Source organism: Haliotis cracherodii, unplaced genomic scaffold, assembly GCF_022045235.1.
Source record: "Haliotis cracherodii isolate W230 unplaced genomic scaffold, xgHalCrac1.p SCAF_7, whole genome shotgun sequence".
NCBI classification, from domain to species: Eukaryota; Metazoa; Mollusca; class Gastropoda; order Lepetellida; family Haliotidae; genus Haliotis; species Haliotis cracherodii.
This window is the reverse complement of record NW_027266330.1, coordinates 8639745-8657660: the sequence shown is the minus strand read 5'-3', so window position 1 is coordinate 8657660 and position 17916 is coordinate 8639745. Positions and strand designations below refer to the sequence as shown.

General features: G+C 40.2%; 1 protein-coding gene across 1 annotated transcript; it reads left to right on the top strand.

Annotated features, from left to right (window-relative positions):
* The first annotated feature begins 12719 nt into the window (after positions 1 to 12719).
* On the top strand, positions 12720 to 17514 carry LOC139448051 (uncharacterized). Its single transcript, XM_071229554.1, has 3 exons — positions 12720 to 12827; positions 14476 to 14628; positions 16796 to 17514. The coding sequence occupies exons 1-3, from the start codon at positions 12755 to 12757 to the stop codon at positions 17512 to 17514; spliced, it is 945 nt and encodes a 314-aa protein (XP_071085655.1). The 5' UTR covers positions 12720 to 12754.
* Positions 17515 to 17916: the final 402 nt, after the last annotated feature.

Genomic DNA, 17916 nt, shown 5'->3' with positions numbered 1-17916 from the left:
TTCAGACACGATCGTCCACTGCTGGTGTCCATGTGTACCTCCTGATGACTCGGCAGCTCTGAGGTGTTGAGGGATGTTTCATGTTTCACGCCTCATATTTCTACCTGAAACACCCGCTAACACTTTCTTGTTGAACGATGACTCGGTTTTATTCACAAACATTTTCTCGGGTAATTGTATTCGGTGAACGTCTTTCGTCAGGTGATTGTTGAGAAAGATTTTAATACAGGTAGTATGGTATGTCACAGGTATGTCTGACAATGCATCGAACTGCATTTGGTTAAAACGTCACATCAACAAAATGTTTCAGTTACCATTCATGATACAATGAGTTAAAGGAGAATATTCCTAATCATGTGTCGTGCTTGGGTAGGAAGTTGGCAGTATCAGTCTACCACTGATATGGACAAGGTAAGTTTCAAACTGCGCTTATTTGATGGTTAAAAATTATTAGATTCACTTATAGACAGACTCTCCCAAACAACTTTCTTCAGAAGTATAAAACGTCCTACCTATCTTTCCCTTTACAGAACACTCCTTTGGACAATTCAGATCTAAGTCCTTTTCCTCTGTGGGAATTGACATCTGATCACAATCTGTACTTGTACTGGCACCCTTGACGCAGCTGTACACAGCACCGTCTACCACGCCTCTCTACCACATCCGTCAACGGCAACCTTCTCCACGCTAATCTATGGTGTCATGGTATCTGTCATGTGTGATAATAGTGGTGTACAAAGTTGAAAAATCAAATGTTTTGGCAGAATGGAACTTTGAATACACAATGCCATTTAGAAAGTGGTCAAATGTAGCACGTTATATTTGGGATAACACTTTCTTAGTAAAGTACAGATATTCACGGCTTTCGGCCATGGGAGCCGTGCCAATTTACACTTGTCAGAGGGGTACTCAAAGAACTTGATCTAGACTACCAGTTGTCGGACTTTCATTTTCTGTGGAAGCCTCGGTGGCTGAGTGGGTTAGATCGCTGACTTTGTGTGCTGGCGATTAGGTTCCTCACTCTGGCAAGTGTGGGTTCCAATCCCGGACGGGACTCAACTCAAAAAAGTATAGAATTTGTACTTTACTGAGAAAGTGTTATGTGTTAGAATGGAACTTGGTTCTATTCTGAGATTGCAAAAAGTCAAGCAACCTCTTTGACCTTTTGAGAATCCACATGGCATTAATTAATTCCACTTGTCTGAAATACTTTCTGTGAATATAAAGAAAGTCTTTCCTTGAATTTATTGAGGATTATTAAGGCACTGCAGATCGCTGTGCAGAGGTGCACCCCTTAGGAGTTCCAGACACCTATGCACGTGGGTTTAAATCTCGGTTGAGGTGTCTATCTTAGTCATCACTGAAATTGAAAACATCAAAGACCTGCATCGGGTTGGGCTTTCCTCCCACAATCTGACCTTATGTTAAATAGCTGAAATACTATTCTAAACAGGGGTAAACCTAAGTAACTCGCTCTGTCCCTGACAGCCATATGTTTTGCTATAATACCAGTGTGAGGTTCCCATTATCATATTGACGAAAAGGTTCTGCACAGTTGGCCTGAAATATGTGTGAGCTGAAATACCTGCTCCCATGATTGCTGCCCCTTCTGCCATGAAACAAGGAAACACGGAGTCATTAATTATTTCTCTCAAACTTGCATATGTACAATTCATATGATCATTGGCTGCAATCCCAGATTCGCACCGATTATGATTCTTGGTTTTGTGAACAACATACCTGTGCTCGTGGGTTTCACTAAAACTGTAAACATGTAACACCTGAACTTCTTCGGCCTTTTTTAAAACACTAAGCCTGGAATAATGGGGGACACGGGTGGTCCGGTCGTCTAAGGCGCCCCGATTCGCTGTGCAGAGTTGCCTCCCTTGGGCCAGAAACCCATGATTGTGGGTTCGAATCCCGGTTCGCCCCGATCAGTTTCTAGGTTTGTCAGCACCATACCCGTGCTCGTGGGTTTCACCGAAGTGGTAAACGTCTGAGACCTGCATCACTTCGGGCTTTCCTCTCACATTAAGGTGACACGCCCGTGATATAACTGGAATAATGTTAAAAGTGGCGTTAAACACAACTCACGCACTCATTCACTCATTCACTCACTGGAATAATGCCGGTTGCGGCGGTTAACAGCTAACAAACCACATTGAGCTCACACACCGTGGTATAAATGAAAAACTGTTAAAAACAGCTTGCAGCCAATCCCCTCACTCTTTTACTCGAAAACTGTAGTTCAGTCATTGATATTAATACGTGTACCTTTCTAGCTAGAGAATACATGTTAACCATTTTCCTTCTTTGCAACCAATGCAGAAAAACACATACAAACGCTTTTCGCAATAGAGTGATTTGGTTTTCTTTTGACACTGTTTCTGGTAAATATTCCCTGGATAGAGAAGATATTGGCCACATGGGTTCCAAGCATTGTTTGATATTTGTAAACAATTCAATTCATTAATTTGAGCTCGAACATATGTTTAAGAAAGTAAGAGAGGTTCTGATTACTCGCCAGTGTGTTATCGGATATGTCGACAGATGGATTCAAACTTCAAATGGTATATTTCGAAATTCAAGCGTCTATACTGACTGCACTAACACCCGCCAACAATGTTAGTGAAATATTTAATATGCTACAGTTTCATAGTAAAAGCGACACAATCCTTTCCATATTCAAAAGAAAATCTCTGCTAAAAGCATTCCGACTGTATCGTGAACATGTGTTTATAAATCACTATCAAATAGTGATGGTATCGGGTGTTCGTGAAATGTTAATTCCATGTAAGTGGAAAATAATACAACACAATCGTCTTGCCTCCTACCATCCCAGATAATATTTCCCCCGGGCCCCTTTCAAGGATGTTCTTTTAAACACATACATGCATATCTAAAGAAAGAAGTCTGTGTATTGCTTTAATAATAAATATTGCATATATTTAAGGCAAAGCATTAAACTGACACTTTTGCTACCTACACGTGTCACAAAATGAACCCGTTAGACCACTTCAGGAATTTATTTATTAAATTGCGAAATGTCAGCGTCCAACGGGTCGATGCGTATGTGAACCAACTATTTAATTATCTGTTTTAGAACATTAAAATGTTTCTAACACTGACAAGAGGTATAATAAGTGAATAGTTAGAAGGGGCACTACTTATCACTAATCACTGAAATCAGTGAGTGAGTTGGGTTTCTACAATCTCTAGCTTCTTCTCGGCAGTCTGACATTGACCGCTTGGTCACACTAGTTGCCGTGAGTCGATTTTGCTCACAAACGCAACTGAGCGTGACAAGAGACTGGGCTACCGTCTGCAAGGACAGCTAAAACAACTTGGAGGCAATATTTGTTTTACGCATTTTTCAACACTGATTGGTTACCCGTGATCTATGAAGATTTGGACAAAGGGCGCATGTTAATAAATTTCTTCAGCCTAAACAAACAGACAAAAAGAACGACAGAAGCTCATCGGATGTCGTTATTTGGAAATACCCCTGGTGGTTATAGTTTATAATAAGAAAAGTATCCCTGGAGTGAAAGCATTTTCGGATTTCGGATTGCGTGGGTAAACTACTCCCTTGTTGTCATCCATGTTTTCTGGTATAACCCTAAACTTTTTTATTTGTCGTCATTCAATTGATGCTCAGTTAATTTATTACAGGTATAATTACTGGAGGCACCACTCAGATTACCTGATAAAGGTTCCCATTAGGCATTTCGTGTGTCTGGGGTATTTATTCAATTCAAATCCAGGTTTAAACCGAATCCAGGTTTGAAGTGAGGTGAAATGTATGTCATATAATATGCACGTTTCAGCCCAGCAAGAGGAGTGATCACCATCATTCCTCGCCATCAAAGGATCAGCAGAAATTACGTTGATTGAATAATCACTGTTATTTTGCACAGTGGATTTGTCAAAAGTAAGCGTTTACATGTGTATGTTTACTAAAGAAGACGGAATACCCCAATATCTGGGCGTGAAGTGCCGATGTGAAAACAACATACTTTGTTCAAAGCCGATATAACGTTGATTGATTGCTCATTGTTATCTAACTCAATGGATTTTTTTAAAGAACTGTGGACATTATGAAAACAGTTGTCACGTGGGCTTTCTCAGCTGACCTTTGAGACTTGACACCTATGTGAAACAACTGAAACAAACTAAGTGATCAGTTGAGAAACCAAACACGGATTATAATATCCCGAAACGATAAATATATTTTGAAATATTTGATTGTTACAGAGACAAGTGACATCCAATAAGTTTCTTTGTACAGCTGCAGATGTGTGGAATATTGTTCCTTTATGTGAATATTTACGGTTGCATTCCTCGAACAAGGCAGCTGACTAAAAATATACATATAACTTTGGTAGGTTGTAATTATGATATTTGCATTTTGTTTTCATTCATTTGCTGTAGCATTGAACAGAATCATTCTTGTTCCTCTACGTCTTGGTTGAGAAGTTCTTCGATGCGTGATAGACGTTGTTTTTCACAAGTCTTTTCCTTTGTATGCGTGTATATGTTACAGTCAATGTGTAAAATATGATTCACTCAGGCAATTTATAGAATGTCTAAATATTTCAGGCGATTGACTGAAAATTCTGTTCATTTATTTAACAGATTGACTAAAAATGACTAAGACTGTCAAAAGGGGTTAAAAACATCACAATAGATTAATTATGCTTGGATTAGAATCCAAACAATATAGAAATGTACTTTTAATATCCTTACATTTTCAGTCACTTGGTGATGATATTAAACATAAAAATGTTTGGATTTCGTCATCATAATAATACAGATGGGCATATTTTTCAGTCAATTTGTGAAATAACTGAATATTTAGGCGTTTAATAAATTTCCTAAGTGAAACGTTTGCACATTTTGACTGTAAAAAATAAACACCATAAAATAAGCAATGGGCAGGTGAAATATTTTCTTTGCCTTGCAAGTCAAAATAGTGTAAACGAAAATCACACAATTACCAAGCAAGTGACTTATCAAAACACCGTCACCATTAATGATGCTACCCACAAAGATACCTACATTTCCTTATTATTTCCAAAACTGTATTTCATTTTGTTGATAAATGTGACCATACGCCCTTATACTGTCAATAAAAGTTACAACAGGCCGCGAACTAGTCTAGATCTCTGCTATATCATCCGGGTACTCACGGGGAAAAACAATAACAAAGGCAACAACTCTCGGGGAATTGCTTTAGGTAATTGCCCATTTAACAGTATTCAAGTTATATCACGGCGTGTCAGCTTAATGTGGGAGGAAAGCCCAAAGTGATGCAGGTCTCAGACGTTTACTATTTCGATGAACCTCACGAGCACGGGTATGGTGCTGACAAACCTAGAAACTTAATTGGGGCGAACCGGGTTTCGAACCCACAATCATAGGTTTCTGGCGTGCCCAAGGGACGCAACTATGCACAGCGAATCGCAACGCCTAAGACGACTAGGTCACCCGTGCCCCCCCCCCCCCCCCCCCCCCCCCCCCCCACTGAAATCAAAATCGGGGCACCATGTTATAAATCCTGAAGACGCTCAAATAGCAGTTCATCGAAGATTTACATTCTCTCATCAATTCTAAGATATGTACTTGAAAAAAAAATTGATTTAAATTTCCCAATCAAATCTAGTTATAATCAGCCTGATAAGTCTATGTAAATACATACATGTATATTCTAGTGTCCTCCTCTAAAACACGAAACCAGCTCTTCCCTAAGTTTATTTCAGAAGCTTCGTATAATGTTGTGTTATTTCAATGTGGTAACTGTACATGTATGTCTTTGACTTGCCAATACCTGACTTGCATTTGCATGTGTTTTGTGGTGGATACGCTCTAACCTGATTCATGAGTATGATTCATTAACACATGCTTATGATATAGTCGGAATGGAATGGAAAAGAAGTAAATTATGGAAATGGTTTTGTTTATTTTGTTTCCAATAAAAAGCGTATTCTTTTACAATGTTAATAGTCGTCCACACATCAAGAACAAGTCACTGTGTAATACAAATACCTAACGACGTAATATTTGTGAAGGACTTCGTTTACCATAGGAAATCTTTAATAACCAAACGATTTTGTCCAGACTATTTCACATTATATTCAGAATAAAACTTATCACGAAACATTATGGGATACTAGACATGCACAAAACATTAGTTGGTTATGAGGTTTCCTGACGGTCATTTTGGCCGACACATGATAGTGTTTGATTCTGTTCTTATTTCTGTTCTTATCTTATTTGTTGCCGTGAAAATCACCTCAGCTAATGTGTGTACGAGTATTTGTGATTGGCGTCATGACCACAAGATCACCTTACATTTGAAGTCTAAATAAAGTATAGATATCGGTATTGGTAAAAAGAAAAGAAGCTTTACACTATGATCTTAAATAATGCAGAGTAGCATGCCATGGAAAACGTAACTCAAAATCAGTCAAGGAAAAAAGTAATACAATATATTGCACCGTACATTTAGCACAACTGTCACAAGATAGCGTGACTATTCTGTCTCGAAAGTGTCGCGATAGTGGCGTGAAAGTGGCGTGAAAGTGGCGCGATAGTGGCGAGAAAATTTCGCGAAATTTTCGCGAAAATAGGGGAAGTTACTTATGAAATGTAGTTTACGCATTCAACTATTGATCGCAATCGCACAAAATGACAGGGAAACATAACACACAAGCAGCCTGTCGGCAATGCTGGCGTACTTTGTAACAGGTGTTCCTTCAAAGGCTGGCCGTGTCTGTTATACCACGTGACATGTAGTTAACTGTCTCTAATTCAATAGACAGGTGTAAACGATCTGACTGACAAGGTCTTCTGATTGAATTAAGTGGAACTAAAGCAAAGGGCAATCTTATACCAGGTAGGACTCACTTGAGTAAATTTATTTCATTTGTTTCTTTAGCTGGTCATGCTGTAGCCAGTTGTAACGATGAGGACAGGTCGTCATATGGTTTGGAGAGTCTATTGTGGGTTATTATTTAATCATTCGCGGGCTTCACATGAACACTTACTCAAAGAGGCCGCCTCTGTGATCTTGTGGTAGAGCTTCCGCCCGGAGAGCGGAAGGTTTGGGGTTCGATCCCCGGCCGCGTCATACCATAAGACGTTAAAAGATGGTACTTGTTGTTACCCTGTCTGGCGCTCGGCATTAAGGGGCTAAAACAAGGACTGGTCGGCTCGGAGTCAGTATACTGTGTCTGAGTGAAGTATTCATGTTAAACTGCGGCATGGTATCTCAGTGAGCTAGCACTATAAATCGGCATCAGTCCTGACTAGTACAAGCAGCCACACAAACACACACACACACACACACACACACACACACACACACACGTGCATGCGCATCACTTTAAAGTGGACGCGACGTTAAACCCAATTTCACCTCTTACTCAAAATCCAAACCTTGAAAACATACAGCATGTAAATACAAGCGACAAAACCATTTCCATAATCAAAGAAACTTCTGATAAAAGTAGAGTCCACTGTACGATTCCGACTATATCATAAGCATGTGGTTATGAGTCACTATTAAATAGTGGGACCGCCTCCGTGGTGTAGTGAAAGCGTCCGCCTGGAGAGCGGAAGACCTGGGTTCGTTCCGGCCGCGTCATACCAAAAGACGTTAAAAGATGGTACTTGTTGTTCCTCTGTCTGGCGCTCGCCATTAAGGGGCTAAAACTAGTCAGTTCGGAGTCAGTATACTGTGTATGAGTGGGTATTCATGCGGCATGGTATCTCAGTGTGGTAGCACTATAACTAGGGGGACTAGCACAAGCAGCTACACACACATACACGTGCATTCACGTCGCTATATAAGAGCAATAATCTTGGACGCGACGTTAAACCCCATTTCACCTCACCTCACCTGTACCGTGGTACATTTAGGTGGTATATAGAACGCAGGATTGACCTTGTGATGATTAGTGGTGTACGCGCCACATTTGTATTAGAGGGACATGTGATGTCTTAACATGGACTGTGTTGAGTCTTTGTTGTGTAAACGTATTCATATCAGTTTCATAGTATGCATCACTGACGGTAGAAGATAGATCTTGTATTTATCATGAGCAGTCTGGCACAATCTTGTATATACATGTAATCCAATATGTAATTTTTAATCATGCATATATTATAATCCAGGATTTTAGGTAAACATGTGATGGTGTTGCGACACACTGTATGTCACATTCAAACAGACATGAATCATACCACAGTAGCCAAGCTCTCAACATTCGTTACACACTTAGTTTCGTTTGTTTGTTTGTTTGTTGTTTAACGCCACACTCAGCAATAATCCAGCTATATGATGGCGGTCTGTAACTAATCTGGACAAGACAATCCAGTGATTGACATGATGAGCATCGATCTACGCAATTGGGACACGATGACATGTATCAACCAAGTCAGCGAGCCTGACCACCCGATCCCTATGGTCGCCTTTTACAAGTCTGTACACAATTAGTGCTTGCTTTGTTTTATGGATGTATACATGATGGCCGCTATTATGATTCTGTGCGATTGTATTATTATCACAGGGGCCGTTATGTAGCCCAGTGGTTACAGTGTAAGGTCGCCATGCTTTAGACCAGGTTCGATTCCCCATACTGGTACACAGTATGAAGTCTGTTCCTAGTGTCCTAGTCAATATATGGCGGGAATATTGCTTAAACAGCCTGCCAACCCTACTTACGCAGTGATCATCATCATTAACTTCTTAAACATTGCCACTTTTATCATTATAATAATAATAATCACAATACTCGACATATTTATTTTCATGATATTAAACCCAGTCTTTATCATTATCATCAACTCCTTATATTGCCTTAGTACCCCAACATTGCCCAAGAGTCACTTTCAGCACGCAATGTGTAGATTTCCAACTCAGTATCAATGTTCATATTCACAAGTAATGACCTCACAGCTTTAACTGGGACAACCCAAAGCGACAATTAATACGCATTCCGTCGGGTGACAAACATCTTTCAGTGTGTGGTTATGGGATCGATATATAATCACCGCGCATGTTTCACTTCAACGAGGTACATGCTATACAGCTGAAGATATTATTTTGCGCGTTCACATTTTGGTTTGAAAGGTAGGTGCCAGTTTTCCTTTCCTGTGTAATTAGGTACCACTAGACTATTATAGAAATATAATATAGAAAAATAACTTGAAATGAGTTCTGGATAGTTCGATTCACATTTGCTGGCACTAATCTTGCACTAACACTGTCTGTCCCAGACTCCATTGTTTACAGGTTGTTGTGAGAGGGTAGGTACAGTATCTGACCATGTCTGATTGTGCCTCCGTATACCTGAACGGCAATGTAACATTGCCTGTCCCCAACTCGATTGTTTACAGGTTGTTGTGAGAGGGTAGGTACAATAATTGCCCCTGTGTGATTGTGCCCCGATGACCTGAACGGCATTGTAACACTCCCTGTCCCAGAATCGATTGCTTACAGGTCGCATTGAGCTGGTGATTAGAATTGGTCTTCAGCAACATATGCTTGTCGTAAGATGGAACCAACTAGATCGAATGGTCAGGCTCGCTGACCTGGTTGAGGCCTGTCATCGTATCACAATTGCATTGGTCGATATTCACGCTGCCCGTCATTGATCGCTGGTCCAGACTCGATCATTATGCAATTGCAGTCATAAAATACTGAGTAGCCACCTGCTTTATGTCACTTGATAAATTTATCTGGGTCGATGTGGACAAATGCCTCCCTCATAGAACATGTTTTTGTCTGACCTGTTTTGTATTCAGTACAACATAAGGCTCTCGCTTTCCCTTTGGGCAGTTTCTGACCAGGCCCCGTTTCTATGTTAGCACTAAGGTGAACGTTACTCCATACTTTAACATGGGCCTACGACAGTCGCAGCGCTAAGATCGCTTTGTGCAACTGAGCCCTGTTGTTCTGCGTTGCATGTCGGTTGTACCGATTTTGTTTACTCTCTTATACCGAAATACAGGTATCTTGTCACATGGTACAGGTGTATTGCATAATTGAACAGGTGTGTTGTAACATGGTATTATTTGATTGTTGTTTAATGTTGCATTCACAATAGTCGGCTACATGACGTCGATCTGTAAATAATCTTGTCTGGACCAGACAATTCAGTGTCTGACATCATGAGCATCGATCTAAGCACATGGATTACGATGACATGCAGCACCCAAGTAGTGTAGTGCACGTGTGTTGTGTTGTAGTGCACGTGTGCTGTATTGTAATACATGAACATATATGTTGCATTGTACAAGAGGGTGTGCCGTACCGTGGTATAGGTATGTTGTGTTTAGTAGATTTGTCTTGTATCTTAGAACATTTGTATCATATATAGGTATGTTGTATGATAGTACACGTGTTGTACTGTGGTACAGGTGTGCTGTACTGTGGTCCAGGTGTGTTGTACCGTGGTACAAGTGTGTTGTATTGTGGAACAAATGTGTTGTATCATGGTACAATTGTGTTGTGTTGTAGTAGATGTGTCTTGTATCTTGGAACATATTTATCATATAGAGGTATGTTGTATGATAGTATACGTGTTGTATTGTGGTCCAGGTGTGTTATACCGCGGTACAGGTGTTTTTATAGTGACATATATGTCGTGGGACAGGTGTACTGTGTTATGGTACATGTGTTCTTTACCGTTGTACATATATGTGTATCGTGGTACGTGTAAGTTGTATTGTAGTACAGGTGTGTTGTATTATAGACTCTTAAAAATGAAATGAAATATAAATATAGCAAACATATCAACTATTTTATTGACGACAAGTGTTGGAGTGAACAACAGTTATGGCACCTGCCACGAAGGTGGTCTAAAATGTTTGTAAGCTTGTGACTTTGATATTGACCAGAAAGAGAGCTGTTATCATTTTGTTTCCTCGAAGTAAATATATTTGTTGTCAATGTTTAACTTTATCTCGTCACGGCATGGCTGAGATATTGCCGATGTGACGTTAAATCTTAACTTACTCACTCACTCACTTAATCAATAAATGATTGATAATTGATGGATAATTAATAAAGTTCATTTAATTTGAGCAAAGAGTGGTGGTTTGTGGGATGTCTGAACCTATTTAAGTATCATTCTGTCTCTTATGACTAAAATATAAATTATAACTCACTGATAGTCACTTTATATATTCGTGGATCACGAAGATACATGTTGCATGGTTCTGTCGTTATTTACGAAGTGTGATCATGTTGTTTCCTATTTCAAATACTTATTTATTTGACACATGAATCTGATTGTAGTGCATGTAGCTTGGTGACTTTGGATACATAAAGAAGTTACCAGCCCAAGGAATGCCATCAGACTGCATTCCTATCACCGCATATCATGCATGTAGGGACACATCACAAACTCTAGCTTTACCGTCCGATAGTGATACGTCATGGCGATTTAGTCAGGTGTGGCATATGTCGCTGTTTTGAACACTATCATGTTTTCAACTTACTCGTTACTGACGTTCTAGATTGCTTCACTGTTGAACATGGCGGCGGCCATATCAGGCGGTCTATTGCTGTGAACCTCTTTCGTGATATCAAAGTTATTTCATGTATATTGAACACTCTGGCTGATAATAGATTGTTCATGTGTACATTTTGTTGAAGCATTGTGTTTGAAGCCATGAATGTGTTCAGAGACATAATGTAATATATGTTTACTTTATCTATTGAGTTCAGTGTTTGTGTTCGTGTAGATATGAGGCTGTTCAAATATAAACGACAAAATCCTTTCCATCGCCACACGAAATCTCGATTGTCGATTCTACGATTCCATCTATATCATGAGCATGTGTTTATAAATCACTATCAAATAGTGATGGTATCCGGTGTTCGGGAAACGGTGAGGTTATCCAGGAAGGAACAGGCATATATGATTTCAGGTTTGATTTTCGCTGGTCAAACATGGGTTTTGACAAAAACAAATACGTTTCACGAAGTATTTTCTCCATTACATCGCACGATATGACTTACATATCCTCAAATTTGAGATTTTGAAGTTTTATATATTAATGCAGTTCAGAAATATGTTTCATACATAACTTCCGTGTGTTTAACCCAATGTATTTCCATAGGAATATTGCTATATGACAGTTGTTGTATTTTAGTTATACCACTAATTCGAAGCTACATTACTTCCTGGTGTTGTGTCTCTGAAATGTCATATATGGAATGCCATTCCGGAGGCCTTTCTTTAACGTGTAGTGGCCTCAGTTAGGCAAAGGTGTAAGGCCTACCATCAATGCACAAGGTGGACACAGTCGCCAATGACTGTCTGGACCTGCCTCTGAACCTCTCGTGTGACATGATTCATTTTGCATATAACAGGAGCCCTCTTTATCTGGACCGTTGCTTGCTACCGTATCTTCAGGCATTGTTCTTTCCATATGGTATAATTCCATCCAAGACAGTAATTTGTTTTGACCGATTCTCTTTGTTTTTGCTTTTGAGTATATTATGTCCTATATATTATATCACAATAGTGGTGAAGTTAAGATGGACACATTCGATAGTAGGACACATATTATATTTTTATATTAACACAGAAATAGATTTTGCCAGACTAGTGATAAGGAGGGGTACACGAAAGACTAGGGGGGGGGGGGGGGGGTACACGAAACGGATGCTTATGTGTTTTACCGACAAGGTTTATGTTTTCAGCCATTGGAAAGACTTGAAGAACAAACTAAACAAAACGACATGGCCCACGCTGAACCGAAGGGACCTATTGAAAAGGAAAGAACTGAAAAGCAGAATGAGGATAATGAGGCTCGTAAGCTGACAGTTAGATTTTCTATTTCAAATCAAGTTTTTATTCGCAATATAAGCATTGACCACATGGTCGTCGTAATACAACTGGACAAGTGTGGAATGTGCCGTTAAGCAACAAAGCAACAAACACACACACATTGACCACATAATGTATTAACTTGAGATACAATTAGTTCCAACATATTTACTGTAACACATGCTATGTAAAGTCAGGAATTTTTGTCTTTGCAATTTGCTCATTACAGCTACGAATAAAAACAAAGTTTAACTCTGAGTTTGAGATTGATTAGGTAGTACGTACAGTCGAACCTCGTTATCTCGAACCCCATCATCTCGAATGTACAGATATCTCGAACCTATTCTCCGGCCCCAAACGCCTCAATATATTAATATATATAAATTTACCTGCTTATCTAGAATTCGAGATATAAATACACAGTGTTATCTCGAACTAACTATAGAATTGTCTACCTTTATCTCGTAGTTGGCATTTGCCACATTGACAGTTTTGAGTAATTTAAACCAATTATTCAACTAATTATGTACTTATATTGTAGGCCCGTAAAAGGTGACTATGCTTGTCCGAAAAGGCGACTAACGGCATCGGGTGGTCAGGCTCGCTGACTTGGTTGTTACATGTCATCGATCCCAATTGCGTGGATCGATGCTCATGATATTAATCAGTGGATTGTCTGGTCCAGACTCGATTATTTTACAGACCGCCGTCATATAGCTGGAATATTGCTGAGTGTGGCGTTAAACAACAAACCAAACCAAGCCATATAAATATTGTATTATATATTGTAATTCAATTGTAATGGTTATCTTAACTGACACACAAAACATCGTGAATAGACACGAGGAAAAACATGACATCACTTCCTGAAAAGCCACTTTACGCTACCCACAATATCCAAGCTGTGAAGAAACATGCTTGAGCTGAGAGGGGCACTTTGTTGTTTGTGGGCAGACTAAACAGTGACAGTTTTTTGTAATAAGATACATGTTATCAACGGGGAAGTCCAGCATTTCCCGTATTGTTTTCTCAGTAAGCTTCAGATGGCATTTGCTTTCATTTTTGACAAATTGCCCTGGATCTCTGAGTATAGGTACTTAGCTGTATCTGATCACCATGTTTTGTATCAAAAGCCCATGAATCAAGGAATGAAATTTGTCCTTAAGTTTGTCACGTTGGATAGTGAGGTACAAAGTTGATAAAATAATAATGTTTGGAACGACAGAATGGAACTTGGTTCTTTTCTGAGATTGCATAAAGTCAAGCAAAACCTTTGGATTTTTAAGAATCCATATGGTATTAATTCCTCTTGTCACAAACACTTTCTGTGAATATAAATAAAGTCCTTCCTTGAGTGTATTGATTGGAGGATTATGGTTATTGTGTTCCAATTGTTTGTCATGAGCATCAATCCCCGCATTTAAATACAAAGACATGCATCAATCAAGTTAGCGATCATGACCACCCGATCCTTTTGTCGCCTCCAGCAGAGAAATCGGCCCTGCTAGGTTGGAGATAATGGGGTCCGACTGAATGTGTTTTTGTAAGTTTGAAGAGACAAATCATGAAGAAGTTGGTTCAAATAAAATGGTTAGCGAGAATCTTGACACTTCACATGCCGTCCATACTTCAGCAGTGTCAACGAAAGACAACGAGGAGCCCAAATCTGATGACAATCTCAAGAAGAAGCCTCCAGGGAATGACACAGACAGGAAAGCTGTGGAAGATGTTAGCGACATATTTGCTGGCCTCGCCCTGGATAAAGATTCACAGTCTGCTTTACAAGGTAAATACAATCAAAAACGTGTAAATTCAAAATAATACTCAGGGCACATTGACTAGTACCTCATTCGACATAAGAGGTTTGCTTAAATGTCTCAATTAACTTAATTGATGATGCATACACATAAAACAGCATTTAATCCCGAGAGGGGTCGGGTAGCCTAGTGGTTAAAGCGGTCGTTCATCACGTCACGCCGAAGACCCGGGTTCGATTCCCGACATGGGTACAATGTGTGAAGCCCATTTCTGGTGTCCCCCGCCTTGATATTGCTGGAATATTGCTAAAAGCGGCGTAAAATCAAACTCACTCACTCGCTATTCACGAAATATCTTTGTAGCACTGAACCACACAGTGTGACTCAAGTGCCTTTTGAGAATATACATTGTAAAGAGACCATTATTTACTACTAAATATTGGATCTTTACTTCTCTTCATGTCTCCTCCTGAGAGGACAAGACACCAACACGATAAAAAGAATAATTTGAATTCAAGTATTGCTGGAATCATGAGTATAATATTTCTTCTATGAATCCATGGGCCATATGCATATATACACACGGAAAAAAGAGATTGTGCTCCTTTATAAAGCTCACTAAAATATATATTTATTCTGAAATTTTATAACATAACTTTCACTCCATATTCATGAATACATCTCCTCGACTTTAAGGCATGTGCATGCGTTTCTAATACTCACACACGTGTTTTCCTTTTTATGTAAAACAGCACACAATGATTGGTTTACTATCAGGTGCTCCCGAAACACTTGCGTTTAACTGTAAATAATGCTCATGCAATGTCACGGCTTGCTGAAAATCAAAGTCAATGGCGAGAGGAATGGCGAGAAAAGAATTTTCCAGACATTTTATTGTTCATCGAAATACAACATCATCTCCTAGGAGACGTTATCTACAGCAGGACAACACTCATGACTTGCCACGGGCTGATAGTCCACGTGTGACGACAACCATATACTGTTCGTGCATCTATGGAATCGATATCAAACTGCTGCATTAACGGCTCAGCTAATTCCTGGGTTGAGACCATTTAGTGGCAGAACCTTATGCAACCGGTAGGGGGAGCACAACACCCAGCCTCTATGTCCAGCGATGCAACCAATTTTGCTCGCATGTCTCCGTCAGGCACGCCTTGTTTGGTGTAGACAGCATCTGGGGTTCAGAAAACAAGATAGAGACAGTGTATACTGTTCACATATGAGTCCAGGTTTCATCTGGACATCTGATGGTCGTGCAAGGGTCTACAGGCTTCTAGCAGAACGTTTGGGCGAAGCTTGCGTTACTGAACGTCGTCAGTTTGCGGTTGAAGTGTAATGGTATGGGGTGGCATCAAAACTCATAGGAGAACACATCTCATCATGTCAATTTGAAAAGCGTACGCTACCTGGACGACAACACTCGAGATCATGTTCTACCCTTCAAATGCAGGGAAGTAACGTCAGTGTGCAGTGGAAAATGCCCACCTACATTTTGACGTTTTGAGGTAACATAACACTGCTGTACTGCCATGGCCGACAGTTTCAACACACCTCTCCCATAGAACATGTCCAAGATGAGATAGAGCGATACCTACATCAGGACCAGAGCCAGCCGGTAACGCTAGCTCAAGAGGTCCAATCTCTGAGTGACAATTAGAACATCTCCGAGGCTGTCTGGTGCCTCGCCTCTATCAACGCAAATGGTGGTCACGCCCAATATTGGCATTGTTAATGGAGTTCTTCACCATTCCTCTTTTAGAGCGTACCACTGTCCCCTGTTACCCAGTATGGGTTTTGTTAATGCATTTGTAATGATAAAACATTGATCAGACTAATGACCATATATTATGTTGTTATTTTTAATAACATAACATTTACACCACTTTATATTGATCACAGTTACTTTATGACGCTTGTATATATTGTTGGCTCCAACAGTTCTCTTTGATACGGGGCGGTCGGGTAGCCTAGTGGTTAAAGCGTTGGCTCGTCACGCAGAAGACCCGGGTTCCCGACATGGGTACAATGTGTGATGGGTATTTGTATTGTATTGTATTACAGTTTACAATGGGTATTTCTGGTGTCCCCTGCCGTGATATTGCTGGAATAATGCTAAAAGGGTGTAAAACCCAACTCACTCACTCACTCACTCACTCTTTGATACATGTGTTTCAGCTACGCCGCCCAGTCCGGATCCGGCACCATCTGTCTCTCCTCGGGATGCTGTGCCTATTGTGCCCAATACTTTGGTCGTGAATGCGCGGTCCCTACGCTCACTGGAAAAGAAGTCGATCCTACAGCGTCGTCTTGATGGTGATCTCAACGGGGCGCACGTCATTCTGGTGTCCGAGACGTGGTACATGACAGAAGATACTGAAAGGAGCATAACTGGGTACAACGGTTTCTTTCAAGATCGAAATAACGATGTAGCAGAGAAGGTAAAATCAGGAGGTGTGGCGATCTATCTGTCAGATGCAGGTTGTACTGATGCACAAGTGGTACACAGCGTCGCCAGTAAGATGGCCGAGGCGTTAGGGGTGACCTTCATGTTCAGAGGCGTGAGATGGTTGGCGGTTTGTATTTATAGTGCACACCCCACGAATAAAGATCAAACGAATTGGAACAACAATTTCATTACGTTGGCACAAGAGAGTGCTGGAAGAATAGATTTGAGCCAGACCATTATAGCCGGTGGAGACCTGAATCACAGTAAAGTGACATTGCCTGGTTTCACCAACTACGTAACAACCAGAACTCGGAGAAACGCCATCCTCGACCTACTCTACACCAATAACGCCAGGGGTTGGGATTCGGTGAACACCGTGGAAGACAAGGAGACACACGAGCAGATCTCGGATCATTTCATTGTGAGGGCTTTCTTTCAAGATATATGAAAGTAATTCCGGAAGTGGGAGGAGTTCCAGCTAACAATTTCACGTTGTGACAACGTTAAGATAACGTTGTGTTTTCGTTGTGGTAACGTTAGGTATATTACGTCCATATCACGTTATTCCGTGGATTCCCATTGTGGGAAACCACGTTGTCACAACGTCATGGGGTAACATTGTGTTACGTCATATTCACGTCATCATAACGTTCTGTTTTTACGTTATTGGAACGTTGTATTTTACGTTGTAATAATGTTGTATTTTACGTTGTGGCAATGTTATAATATTACGTCCCTACGACATTATTCTGTGGACTACCATGGACATTGTCACAACGACTTGAAATAACTTTGTGTAAGAAGGATGAAATACGTTGTGACAACGTTAACTCATGACCATTACCCGCGA

Coding starts and splice junctions, on each gene's coding strand:
- LOC139448051 (XM_071229554.1), top strand. CDS start 12,755: ATGGCCCACGCTGAACCGAAGGGACCTATTGAAAAGGAAAGAACTGAA. Junction 12,828..14,475: donor GAATGAGGATAATGAGGCTC/GTAAGCTGACAG, acceptor TCCATACTTCAG/CAGTGTCAACGAAAGACAAC. Junction 14,629..16,795: donor TTCACAGTCTGCTTTACAAG/GTAAATACAATC, acceptor CATGTGTTTCAG/CTACGCCGCCCAGTCCGGAT.